The sequence below is a fragment of the Xiphias gladius genome, chromosome 14 (genome assembly GCF_016859285.1).
Source record: "Xiphias gladius isolate SHS-SW01 ecotype Sanya breed wild chromosome 14, ASM1685928v1, whole genome shotgun sequence".
NCBI classification, from domain to species: Eukaryota; Metazoa; Chordata; class Actinopteri; order Istiophoriformes; family Xiphiidae; genus Xiphias; species Xiphias gladius.
Genome location: NC_053413.1, coordinates 12,540,790 through 12,555,100, shown reverse-complemented (window position 1 = coordinate 12,555,100; position 14,311 = coordinate 12,540,790). Strand labels below are relative to the sequence as shown.

Here is a 14,311-nt window from a genome sequence, read left to right as displayed (position 1 = left end):
GGTTGCATAGGGATGTTGCTAATAATAGAGATATCTAATCAGTGGAGAGACACACACACACACACATACACGGTAACCTTGGGTTGACTTTACGACTCTGCTATGCAATCTCCCCGCAATACTTGACAAAAACCATCAAGAGCATTTCACAGAAGGGTGCAGATCAGACCTGTGCAGGAATATGTGAATGATCTGTGAGTGTTCCCTCCATCCAGTAAAGCAAACTGAAGCGACAGGTATCTAGAGGAGCAGGATGGAAAGAGAGGAGGAGACCTCTATTTTCGGAGACGGTATTCTCATGGTTTCCCAGGGGAGAGGGCCGCTGTGGGCTCCCCCTCCTCAGATGGCAGCGCTAGAGAAAGCTGCAGGAGAGGAGCAGCAAAAGATGTCAGTCAGACAGACAGGTAAACATAAGGGTTTCTATCCTGGGGCCTTGCAACCGGGAAACAGCACAATGTTCAGTTTAAATTCAAATAAAAAGTTGTAACAGCTAGTTTTGGGAATGTGCTTAGTTGCAGTCTCACTCCATACTTCCTTTTCCCCTGAAAGTGACGTCCACTGATTTACTGAACGCCCGCTGTAGAGTATCTTGAGACAATATGCAACAAGAAAAAAAAAAAGAACAGAAAAGAAGCAGGTCCATTTCTCCCAATATCCAGGGCTTTTCTGTTTCAACAAAGACAAGAGGAGGCAACCTTGGACGCCGGACAGCTTTCTGTCCATACAATACTGGCTTTCTCGTGAAGGCTGTCAGCCTTACAGCGCACCAACACCGACTCACACCTTGCAGCAATTGCATCCATGGTGAACTGATCTGAATTATCTGTGGTCAAACTGTTTTAATCTAGAATCATAATTTTATTATTAGAAAGAGCGAACTGAGGCTGTAACCACTCAAACCACCATAGCTGGTGGAGGACAGAAATTATGTCTCTGTGGCTTAAATTAATTCATTAATGGTTCTAGTTACAGTTTCTGAAATGCAACAGTGGAGTTTGGACCCTGAGTGGCTGACTGAAGATAGTATTCAAGGAGTATTAGTGGGGTTAACTGAACAAAAATACATATAGCTGTCTGTTTTTGTTTTTTTTTCAGAGAAGTCCACCCAACTTTTAAAGCATATATACAGTATGGTACATAAGTATTTGAACAGTGACACAATTTACAGAATTTTGCCTCTTTGCATCACAGCAATTAATTTGAAACGAAGCGACGGAGATGTGATTGAAGTGTAGACTTTCAGCTTGCAGCCATTCTTATACTTAGTCCCTCTTTTTAAGATGGTCAAAAGTAATTGGACAAATCAGCAGAATGATAAATATGATTATTTTCAACACTTGGATGAAAGTCCTTTGCAGTCAATAACTGCCTGTTTTTTCACTTAAGGTCTCTATTTTTTTTTTATTATTAATCATTTGGGTTTATCATATTTTATTCTTTCTAATAAGTGTTCAGTTTCAGCAAATTCCATTCCCCAACATGAAGGTCTAAATGTCTGTTTTGGTCCAAAGGTTTTCCATTTTAAAAATAATAAGCCCAAAAACTCCCAAATTGCCAGAACCCCCCCCCCCCCAAGGACATGACCTCAGTGACCTCAAGGGGTAGGTGCAGGCAACACCATGACAATCACGATGACATGAATTAATTGCAAACATCAACACAGGTTTTTTCGACTATTGTCGAAGGCTTGCCATCCATATTTATATCAGATAATTTGTTGTTTTCAAAAAAATGGCAAGAACATTTTTGTTTTTACTGTTCTGGTTGGTCATAAAACGTGTATTGTGAATGTTAAACGGGCATTCAAAATACTGGCATTTTAACTAAATGAGAGTTAAACATAATTAAGTGAAAAAAATGAAACACTGACAATTTTTTTTTTTTTTCTTGAGCAATGTAGCCACAATCTTTAATGTAGGTGTATAATCACTACCGATTTCTTTGTGATTACCATCACAATTGAACGTTTATGCACCCATTTTATCTCCACATCACAGGTGAGTCATACACATACAGCTGGTTTGACACAAGATAAAACTAAGAGCTTTCACCCTGAAAAAGCTGTCAGACAGGCACCCAAGGGTACTGCATCATTCAGTATCCACACTGGTCAGTCCATCATCTGAAGTCTGTTAAAAGAGCAACCGGCGGAGAGTTTGTGTTTAGTATGACATCTTGTGGTAAAAATAAGCATTTCAGCTACGAAAAAGACAGGTTTTCCCTCAGTCTTTCATGGTAGCAAGCAGTTTAAATCAGCTCTGTCTCGACTGTAATTATTACTTAGTGGCAATGTGGAATTTTGCAGCAGTCAACGGCCCGCAGGGGTGTAAGGGGGGAAATCAATCTATGGAGAATGATGGGAAATGTCGTTTGGAACTCTCGATGCTACACTATATCCAAATACCTCAATAAGAACAAAATTTTAACAATCTGAATATACAACTGGTCGAGAGATACAGAAAACACCGGACGGTTTAAGCGTGGATATACTCTGCTCCAAAGTTGTTAGCGGCTGCACTAAATTGAGAGGAAGTAAATAAACCCGAACTCAAGTCCCAGAGTGCTTTGAGAGCTGCGAGTACCTTCTGGTAGTTGTAGTCCACAAATCAGAGTCGTTTCCGTGTATCTAACCCTACGTTTGGTGGAATCTCCTCCGCAAAGACAAACACATGTGCAATTATTGATCAGGTAGGGCAAACAGTTTATTCTGCTGGCTCCCGCCTATTGAACTTGTCGACCACATTCAAAATATGAATTAATTTCTAATGGTCAGTTCTTATTTTCTCCGTAAATCTAGTAGCTAAAACCAGGGTGCAAAATCAGCGCTTACATGGCGATGCATTTCCTTTTGTTCAGCTAGCGTATGTGTAGAAATGCAGAAGCCAAATTCTGAGAAATGTTGGTCATTTATAATAAACAGTGGCTGAAAGGGTTCATTAACGTCAGCTACTACCTGGTTCCAATTTTAGACATACTGTAACATAACAAACATTTCCGACGATATTCGACTCGTCAACATTTATTCAGCTAGCCTCGGTAAAGTTACACATTTATTGGCCGTATAGTTAGCTGTATAAATATATGACCCGTAGTCTGTATTAGCATTGAGCTAGGTTAGTTAGCATTAGCACTGGGCTTGTCGCAGTTAGGTTGTTTACATCCGGTAATGCGGTTCGGGTTGGCTAATTTGCATGGCTGTGGTTGATTGAGCTCCGGGATCAAGACCTGCGGGGTAACATAAGTCTGCCTGTTGTACATCAAATGCCAAATGATATTTTATTTCATATGAAATAAGGTGTTAGGTTGGTGAAGAGTCAGAGCGTCAGATGGTCTGGTCATGTTCACTAACTCACTTGTTTTGTGTCTCACAGGGTTGTGAGAATTTATGGAAACATGTCAAAGAAACGGGGCAGGTAGGTTCAAAGTAAAGTCTGGTTTTGTGTACAGTGTATAACAGTATACTTCATTATGCACCCAGAGTGACATAGCCTGAAATACTCTAATCTACTCTGTAAATGAATTTCACATCTGCTAACTTTTATGTACAACTTGAATCCCTGGCTTTCCAGTGTTCCTCTTAAATTCACTCCCAGACTAGTGGCTTTAAACTATTCCAAAACCTTGTGACATCTTTTATATTCTACATCTGCTTGTTTCAGCTCTCCGTTAGAGCATTGATTACATTGAATAGTTTTTTGTATGCATTGTTTCATTTTGTGATCAGTTCTTTGAAACTCACTCTGGCCTCTTTGGCCTTTGTACTCGGACAATAATTACAATCAATGTTATGTGGGTTAGGGCTGTGTTTGTTAGCACAGTAGTTATTGGCACATTATAGGCACTACAGATAATGTTAATAAGCTAAATTAGCTTAGATAAAACTTTACAATGATTGTTTACAGCCCACCTCTCTGTACCATATTTGCAGAGACTTGGGGAAATTACCCTGTCATGTTCTTATTGGTAATGTTTAGATGGACTAATGCAAGTCTTCATTAGTAGGATGATGACTAAACGTGACAGAGATTTCAGAACTTTGAAGTGGAGGTACCTATCCCCTGTTAGCGCGACACTTTATATATTATATTGATTTATGACAGGCTTACACCCTTGTGTGCATATGTGACATTGCCATAGAATAGAGTTCTCTGTGTCAGGGCCAACAGTATCCATCTGGTACCCTGGATGTTTGGTCATTTCATATCTTAAAGACCTCTTTAGTCAGAACAAATAATCCAAAACCTGTATTGATTGAATACCTCCAAAACTACCCCAAAAAAATCATCATACTTTGGATCTGTAACTAATATGTTAATACTAACACGGACCTTATTCTCTCCATGTTCACAGGAAGCGTAGCAGTGGAGAGCTGAGTGAGAGCTCTGCGTCGACCCTGAGCCCAGACCCTGACAACCTGCTGGGCCGCAGGATCCAGCACACCTGGAGGGAGAAGGGTATCGTGACCAAGTGGAAAGGCACCGTTCTGGAGCGTCTAACTGTCAACAGCTCCCTCTACATGGTCAAATATGACGGCTTCGATTGCGTCTACGGCATTGAGCTGTTCAAGGACAACCGGGTGTCCAACCTGCAGGTGTTGTCAGAGAAAGTCGGTGAGTTCGATGACATTTATATCTCTTATCATAGCTTTGCTTGGGTGTGCATGTTGTAAACAGTGAAGTACTGAAATGTTTTGGCTTTTTTTAGCTCTTTTACTGTGGTAACAACTTTGGTCACATGTGGTCATTTCTGCAGTGTGTTTCCCGGTTGAGTTGGTTTATTTCTCTGAATCAGCTCCACTGTTGTGACTATTGTTGCTAACAGTAACTACCCAGTTCTTCTTCTGTTTGCTCCAAACACGCCACCGTTGTTGCTGACAGACACATGAAAGATATTGCTGTATTTTTGCAAGTGGGTCAGCTTCAAATTTAAAAACTTAAGAAAATTGTATCTTGAATCAAAATCTATGGAATTAATTGATTATAGACGATGACAGAAAAGAAAATCATGTAAATATGTGATGGTGGACTTCAGCGAGAAATGATTAGAATAATTTTTAGTACGGTCAAATAAAAAACTTTACTTCCATGGGCTAATGTAAAGCTGATATTAAGCACAACCGATTGCCAAGGGTTTTTGCAGAGTTTGGTCCTTTTTCAGCATTATATTAATATTTTAATGTCCCAATATATGGTATCATTTTGGATCTATAAAGTTTTCCAGTTAACAGGCTCATTAAAGTGTCTTGTCCCTCCTGTAGTGAATAATAAAATCAAGGTGCCTCCTGGGGCAGAGGAGCTGGTGGGCCGAGCTGTGGAACATCTGTTCGAGAAGGAGGATGGTGAGAAAAATGAGTGGCGAGGCATGGTGCTTTCCCGAGCCCCCATCATGACCCACTGGTATTACATCACCTACGAGAAGGACCCAGTGCTGTATATGTACCAGCTGTGGGATGATTATAAGGACGGAGATCTACGTGTCCTGCCGGAGTCAGGTACAGTAATGAGAGCTTCGTTGTTGATGTGCATAAAACTGCCAATGTTTCATATTTTAGATTCTCCTGGAAAGGTGGGAGGAGGGGAACAGAACAAATTTACATAGTCAGCATTACGAAACACTCCAATGTCTCTGCCTTTTTTCTGAACATTTTGTGCAGAGTTTTTTCATGAGTCAGTGGTAAAACAGTTCATTCCTATCACGAGACAATACTATCTAGAAGGAATTGGAGGAGACAAGGCCAGACACATGAATATACTGGGCCAAGGAAGTTTGATGGGGGTTAAAGTTCAGCTTCAAACTGTAGATAATTTACTTTCTTGACCCTGCAGTTTTTTGTAATTGTTTAAACTCTTGCTGCTTATAAAAGAATTTGCCTGTTCCTGTCACATTGGTCTTATTTGTATTTCTCTAACCTATCTGCCCTTTTGTTTATCCATCCGTCATTCAGAGAACAAACACCTGCTGCCGGCAGACAGGAAGCCTGGTGAGGAGCCAGAGAGCCTTGTGGGTAAACAGGTGGAGTACGTCACAGATAACGGTCTGAAGAGGACGGGATTGGTCATCTACCAGGTTCCAGCAAAGCCCACGGTATATTACATCAAATATGACGATGACGTTCACATCCATGTCTACGATCTAGTGAAGACCACCTAGTACTGACTGTCCGGTTTCAACTTCAGATGACGGCTCATCTTTGTCCCGACCAGTCGTTACCTGTTAAAGTGTTAGAGATTACAGTTCTTCTTCGGTGGGAGCCATTTTCCCAAAGATCAAAAGCCCCATATTCTTTTGCCTCCCGAGGCTTCTTTCATTCTCACATTACGAGACATCTTGGTTTTTGATTCTCAATTTTAAGTTGACCTTAATATATGACTAATAGGTCCTCTTCAGTGTAAATAAAGCAGATCTGAGACCAGTTGTATAGCCCAGAAAATGACATGGAGCTAGACGTTTGATTTGTTCAAATCACACTTGTATAGTGCAACTTTCAAACTCCAAAATTTCTTACCTTTACCTCTGTGTTTTACTCCTATTTCATTTCACTTTTATATGCCCGTGCTATTTATTTCATCTGGAATATCTGGCTGTGCTGCTGGTATCATTTTGGCAAAACTCGTCTGCTGTGCTTTATGTGTGTCACGGGGTAGGCCTCAGTTTGCTGAATATATAAGTAATAATCATTTGACCAGTGTGCTAATTATACCATCACAGTGGACTCAGATTTCAGTTGAAGTGTATAGGCACTGATGAGACTTGACTGTGTCTCACATCATGGATATAAAACACAGATTAATCTAAAATGTCATGTATCATATTTCTTTTCAGTTTTTTACATTATAATAATATATGAAAAATAATGATGTTGATGTCACATTGTTTCCGTGGTGTTTGTGCTACACACTATTTATGTAGTTCAAATTGGCCACCAACATTGTTTAGTATTTTGGACTGAATTCTTTATTATTTGCCAAAAATTAATGATGTGATATGATATATTCAGGCCTCAAAATATTGTTCCTTGTGACCCTAAATATGTTTTGTTCTGTAAATATAATCTTGAGACATTTTTATGAACGTAAAACAAAGCTGCTTGAAAATGATTTTCTCGTCCAGTTATTTGTTAAATGTTGTTTGTGTTGCAGTGGATATTTTGTTCATTCAGTTGAGTGTGTTTCATCGTGGTGGTATGAAGTACAATACACTAATTTAATCGAACACAGGAACATGAGCAGCTCCCTGTAAATTGCTCACATGAAACACTTAAAGATATAAGTGAAATGATTAAAAGTTGAGTCCAGTAAATCAAAAAAGAATGATTTAGCACAGTGCACTGAAAAGGTTTTTATCTGTTCTTAAATAATGACATGATGCATATTTTAGCCCCTATGACTGGGCTGTCTGGGGTGATCTAATAGTGTTTGGCATTCTTGATGGCATGCCACATTTTAAGCTGTAATTCATAATTCAAGGTTCCGATTTATGACCTCCTTTTTTATGTCTTTCACTATGTATTGCTGGTATAGTGGCACAACTGATATATTCAGAACATGAATATTTCCATGATTAACTGCGGGCCATATGTGTTTATTACCAATGTAACTGAATGTGAAATGACCCTTTGTACAATCACATGAGCTGAGAGACGTCTCTCTTCGACCTGAATACAGTGAATAATTCAGATCTGTGAATGGAATCAGATTCAGACTCTACACACATTTTGTCAGAAGTATGAGTAAGAGCAACCTTCATCTTTTGAATGTAATTGTCAAAAACTTTGATCACACACATCTCAGTAAAATTTATATTTCTGAAATTGAATAGATGCTGCTTCTAATTTCCCCAACAACCGTCTTATTTTATGATAAACTCATTACAGTATGACAAAACTTTCCAGAATAGAATGAGATTTAACATAACCGACTTCAGTCATTGTGAGAGAAAGGTCACTAACATAAACTAGAATAGCAGTCAGTAGCGTGTACACCACCGCCAAGGCAAAACAATCCTACACGTTTGTCTAGCTTATAATAGAAAAATAGGAAAAAGGAATTGTTCTAATAACACAAATGATTTCTTTGTCATATAACATAGTAAATCAAATAATAGACTGTGTGTAATTGGGATTCAGCATATTCTCCCACCAGATCTGGATTATTATCTAGATCTGCACCAAATTTTACAAACTCATAGATCTCAACACCATAAATATTTCTGATTTTTTGACGTCAAGATCCATACATTATTTCCTTAGAAGATCTCGCAATGTTAAGGAAAGTGATAAAATTTTTGGATCTGCATGAAAATTTAATGGGTTCTTCCCTGGCCCATGTCCCATCCCTCTGCCAAGTTTGGTGCAAATCATTTCAGCAGTTTTTGTGTAATCCTGCTGACAAACAAACAAACCAACCAACAAACACAAGTGAAAACATAACCTCCTTGGCAGAGGTAATGAGTTACCTCATAAGGTTGCTGTGGCTTATGTCAAAGACCATAGAATGTACAGTATAAGGGCCTCGCAGCTCAGGTGTTACTGTCTAAAAATGCATTTGATTGCTAAGGAACAGCTCAACCAACCTCCCTGTATAAGTGTAAAAAACATGTACAAGTAGATTGGACTTTGCAAGAGGCGAGCAGACATTAAGACAGGCCAGGTTCCAGCATGCACTGCAGCTTGAAGTTTACACCTGCAAAACAAGAAAAAAAAAAGTCTCTACAGCATAAGACATTATAGATGTTTATAGAGGTTTATGTCATCAGAGCTCTTGATTAGTTGTTTTAATTTCTGCTTTTGTGGCTGGTGGCCTGGTTGTGGTCAGTGGATTGTTCTGACCAGATAAGGAACCTACTCAGAAACTTTCATTTCTCTTTTCTTATTTAGCTTATTAAACTGTTGATTCTGACATTCACACCAGATAGGCAAAAGCTGCTAAAGAGACTAAACAAAAACAACAACAGCAACAGAAAAATCACCAGAAAATATTGGTCAACAAGACCTAGGAGTCTATAGCCTTGCTGGTAGCTCTGTGAGGCTGTACTTGGAGCAAAATGCACAATCATGCTGCTAACTTGCTGATGTTAAGCAAGTGTAATGTTTACAACGTTTAACATCTTAGTTTAGCATGTTAACATGCTAAACTAAGATTTAACGCTATGGGGCCTACTGGCAGTAAACAAAGTACAGCTGATACCAATGGGAAGGGCATTAGTTTGCAGATTTATTTGATTAAATTCTTGCTCAAATTGGACAGATTAAAATTTTGACCTGATGATGGCACTAGATGAACTCCTCCTGAGGACAACATGACTGTGTGTACCAGATTTTGGGACAGTCTATGCAAAATTTAAAACCACAAATGTGATTTGGTGGCGGTGCTAGAAGAAAAGACAGGGACCAATAAAGTCATTAGGATTCATCACCTGGGAACCATGAATGTCTGTACAAACTTTGATGGCAGCTATCACTTGATAGTTTTTGAGATATTTCAGCCTGGACCAGAGTTCCTAGCTTATCTAAACAAAAAGTACTCCAGTGTGTCATGCTTTTAAAAGTCAAATGACTTAGATGTTAACTTTTCACTCTGATCAGATTCCCGATTCGCTTCTGTATTTAAAGGCCAATGAAATCAGGGGAACAGAAGCTATTAACTTACACAGAAGATAATTTAGGATCCAAATCATCTAAATATCTGTTTATCTCACAGCAGCAGACACTGTATAAGCTAAACATTACTGTAATCCTTATTGATTGATTTGTAATTTTTAGTTGTACCTCCTCAAGTGGGCTTTCAAAATGTTGCATGCACTGCCTGTGCAAAAGGCCGCTGTTTTACGGTGAATAGCTTTTTCCTGTTTTCAGTTAAAAAAAAACCAAAAAAACTGATAACAGCAGCAGTAATTTGTCCTACAGTCCCTGGTGCATCCTATAAAAGGGAACAATTTAAAGACTATATGATTATAACATCACATAATTAGTCACGACTGCTTGTCTTTATCAATACAGTTCATTTCATGGTTTATTTCATGTTTGTAAATTCCTCAGCACTAACAAAATGATATCAGAGATGACCCTGCTCAGATATTTGTAATTATTTTATACCAATCAAAATCTGCCATGAGGCGGAGTTTCTGTCTGATAACAGGGTTGATCTGTGTCTGTTCATCAAATGTCAGCCCTACTTTGATGATCTGCAGACAACATCTCTCCTGATTCCTGCTCCTCCTGAGCACATATGTGGCTACATGCTGACTGCTGACTGCCTCTCCCTCCCCCAGAGTGCCTCCGAGGTGCCGGGGTGCTGCTGGTGACAGGTGCCAGTGCAGACATCGGGGAACAGTTGGCATCCTATCACGCCAGGCTGGGTGCCCAGATAGTAATAACAAGGAGGGAGTACATGCATTACACAAGGTCTGTGATCTTGAGAATTTGTCTGATGCAATTTGTCACCTGTTGTCCACTTCCTTTTACACATCTTTCACTATTTTCTACCATTTTCTTTCTTGGGAAACCATCTGCCTGGACTCTTGGCAACAGCTTTCATTGTTCAGACATAATAATTAGAAACTTAAGTATCTTTAACTGTGAATCATACCACAAGTTCATAGTATATTTCAGTTTGAATTCTGGCAAAACAGGACAAATTAAAGTTGCAAGCAGCGTTGATTGGTGCCTCTCACTTCGAGCCCATGGGTGGAGTGGAAGCCACAATGCTAATGAAGGTCGTATGGCATGTCTCTGGATTTGTATGATTGTCAGATACAGAACCAATGAGTTAAACATTACTTACTGTGTCCACCAGTTGCACATTTGTATTGTGCAAGAAGGCAGGGACGTGCACCGATAGACCCTAAAAGGTGCTTGAGCCCCTGTCCTTTTGCCCTCAGACTTGATAAGTTTCACTATATAGCATCATCAAGGTCTTATGGCTTTTCTGACCTAATATGAAATGTATCTGGTCAACCTTCTAGGAAGAGTACATCAAAGTATAACACATCTAATTTCCTGCTCCCAGACGGTGGCGCTAGGACTGTGGCTGAATATTGGAAAGTAGATGTCTTCCGGCCGAAACGCTTATCACACACGTGAAGTTCAGGGAGGATTTAACAGCATATATTTGAGTTACCACAGGAAACTTCAAAATTCGCTGCGCCACCACGAGAACATAATTTGATGAAAACTCAAAATCTTTGCAATGAAGTATCATCAAGGTCTTGAGGCTGTTCTGATCACATTTTAGGTGGATCTGATGTACCCCCTAGGAGGAGAACATCAAAGTATAGAAACTCTCATTTCCTGTTGCCAGTAGGTGGTGCTTGGTGCTTTAGATTGCACTGACCCAATATGAAGTCAATCTGGTCAATTCTCTAGGAGGAGTTGGTTAAATTACAATGCCTGTTAATAACAAAAAAATGCAAATGATCTAATATGATACACATGCCTACCAGTTTTTGTAAATCTACGTGAAACGTACCATGAGCACTAATTGTTGAAATTTTCTAGGGGGTGCCCTTGAGCCATTTTGCCACACCCATGCCCTAAACCCATATCAAATATCAAGTTACGCCACGTCTGATGCAAGTACAAAGTTTTGTGAGTTTTCAAGCACCCCTAGAACTTCAAAAATTCTAACGGTAGTTAGGGGGCGCCTTAGAGCCAATGTGCCATGCCCATGCCCAATAGAGATATCAAATCAAAATACTCACTAGTTCGAACATGGGTGAAAAGTTTCGTGGGTTTTGTGCATCCTTAAAGGCCTCAAAAGTGTGTTCATAAAATGAAAATTGACACACGAAATCCAAAATGGCTGACTTCCTGTCAGGCGAAAAAATTTCAAAAAATATGTATTATGTCCAGGGCGATGAACGCAATGATTCCACCGAATTTCATGAACACCCAATCAACTTTATCCCAACACGACCCTGCGTTTGGGGCCGCTACAGAGCCCGCTGGCCACGCCTGAGCCCAATCACTACAGAACTTTACCATTTTTGCCAGTTCTGACATGTGTGCCACTTTTCATGAATTTTCGAGCATCCCGAACCCTTGAAAAATGCATTTCCGTAATAGTAATAATAATAATCTCATCATCATCATATTCACTGAAATCTTCATCATCATTGTCATCGTAATCACTGACATTGTCATCCTCCTTATAGTCATCATCATTGTCATTGTCATCGTCGTCCTCATCATCGTCATCGTCATCATCCACATCTCCTCTACAAAAACAATAGGTTCCTTGCACCCTTGGTGCTTGGGCCCAGATAAAGGACCATATGTGGCTGGTTATGGCTGTGATGTGTGATTCTGTCCCCATCCAGTGGGTGGCAGATGTGCTTGGGCGCCCACCAGGCTGGAGATGGATATGTAAAAGTGGTGAGCGTGTCTTTTAAACTGGACCCTGAAAGTGATCAGAATTTTCCCCCTTTCTTTGGTAACAGAAAAATATGTACAGTACAAACAAAACTGATAATAACAGGGAGCATTATAAAGTGGTCATATTCACTGCTGACCACCTCAGTAGTTTTTAAATTCATAGAGCCTCTTTCATACAAGAGAGAAGGGATTTAGCCTCGATTTGTATGTTCTGTATGGGGCTAAAACCACCAGCCAGATTTTTTTACCCAAAAGGCTGAAAGCTGTTGAGCTGTATGACGATGCAAGAGGGAAACATCTGTATGCATTATACTATTTATACACTCCATGATATATATGAAAGGTTGTTATCAGAGAATCCTTGCCTCTATTTTTTCCTGTGAGTTATATTATTACAGGACCTTCCTCGAAAACCTTGAAACTTTGTCTGCATTATTATTGGCCAATAAACAAATGCACTTGACTCTTTTGTGTTGCTTAGCAACACAAGCCAGTCCCTGGTTTTTATATATGAAAAACCAGCATGCCGCCAATCTGGAGACTTACAGGGTGCAGTGTGAATGAAACCATCCAAGATGCATTTTTAATTAAAACATTGCAAGCCTTTCTGAGTGAAAAGGGGCTGTACGCATTGTCTGTGATCATTATTAACAGGTGATGGTGACATGATTGATTTTTGCCTTCAGTGTCAGTGGAGATAAAGATGATTCATCATTCAGATGTAGCTTGTATGTTGGTTTCATGTCGGCTTTGGATTTCAAAGACGGCAAATCAAACAATCCTTCCTTTGCATTGATCTGAAAGGATTTAACATAAATAAAATGACTTTTTTCATTTGAGATTGGCTTGATTTCTTTCTGTTCTAAGCACCATGTTTGCCATGCGTAACAAGAATGGGGATCTTGTCAGGTCACTCATGCAGGTATCCTGGTAACAACAGAAAAAAGATGGAGTATACGTGGTGTGTTTTCACATTGTTAATGTCTGTAGCCTCAGGCCTTGTCAGTCATTTTTTTCTCCAATAATTTAAGTCTAGATTTATCTGTGCTCCCCTCCTCTGCTTTTTGTAAATGTATGTACAGATGGTAGAATTTGAAATAATCTTCAGTATCTTGGTGATATGAAGTGATTTGAAGTCTTTTAATTGCATGTCTTTGTGTTACTATATTTTTTTATCTGCCAGTTAATTTTCCTCATCTATATGAACACGTCATCAGCCGTTATACCAGCAGTGGAGCAGAGAGCCGGATCGGACTTGTGTCTTCACTGCTGTGTGCACACACCCCTGAGCCTTAGTAGTGACTGTAGACGTCTTATATTTGCTCAGGTCTGTTTACTGATATTAATCAAAGCTCAGAAAAGGCCCAGCTCTGCATCCACACCTCATAAGGAGAGCAAATACTGGCAGTGAAATGCAATACAGGGGGAAAAAAAAACAAAATATACACACAGGAATGGATACTTCGTGCACAAGACTGATTCCTTGGTTATTTCTGATCCTCATGGGAGCCTAACACTGCTACTAAGTTCACACTGAATCGTTTCTTTTGCACCATGCAGCTCAGCAATGTGTTAGTCAACATGCAGAAAGTGGGGTCAGCCTCCCAACTTAAAAAAATAAATAAAAAAATCAATAGTCATTATTTTGTGTGCATTACACACCACCATGGTCACCTCGCCTGCTAGTTGCCTTTTGCGCACCAAAGCTGGGAAACTGGCTCCCCTTTTTTGTTCACGTGGTCAGTCAAAACTCTGACACACACTGAAGAAACTACTACAGTGCTATCCATTACAGTCCATTACAGAGACTGAGGCAGCTACTTAACTTCTCAGAGGGATTTAGACCCCTCTTATTGATGGATGACATGTATTTAGTCCTGTAAGCACTGAAAGTGCTCTACATAGTAAAGTGTTAAGTAAAGCTTTCTGGCAGCAGGCCAT

At 39.6% G+C, this 14,311-nt stretch overlaps 1 protein-coding gene across 3 annotated transcripts; it reads left to right on the top strand.

Moving 5' to 3' along the window:
* The first annotated feature begins 2,557 nt into the window (after positions 1-2,557).
* Positions 2,558-7,097, top strand: LOC120798636 (spindlin-Z-like). Of its 3 annotated transcripts, none has more exons than XM_040143061.1 (5): positions 2,558-2,688; positions 3,372-3,413; positions 4,351-4,610; positions 5,258-5,491; positions 5,945-7,097. In XM_040143061.1, the coding sequence occupies exons 2-5, from the start codon at positions 3,394-3,396 to the stop codon at positions 6,148-6,150; spliced, it is 720 nt and encodes a 239-aa protein (XP_039998995.1). In that variant the 5' UTR covers positions 2,558-2,688; positions 3,372-3,393; the 3' UTR covers positions 6,151-7,097. The 3 variants fall into 3 exon arrangements, with proteins under 3 accessions (XP_039998995.1, XP_039998996.1, XP_039998997.1); XM_040143062.1 differs by having other exon boundaries at positions 2,679-2,768; XM_040143063.1 differs by lacking the exon at positions 2,558-2,688 and adding an exon at positions 2,797-3,232.
* Positions 7,098-14,311: the final 7,214 nt, after the last annotated feature.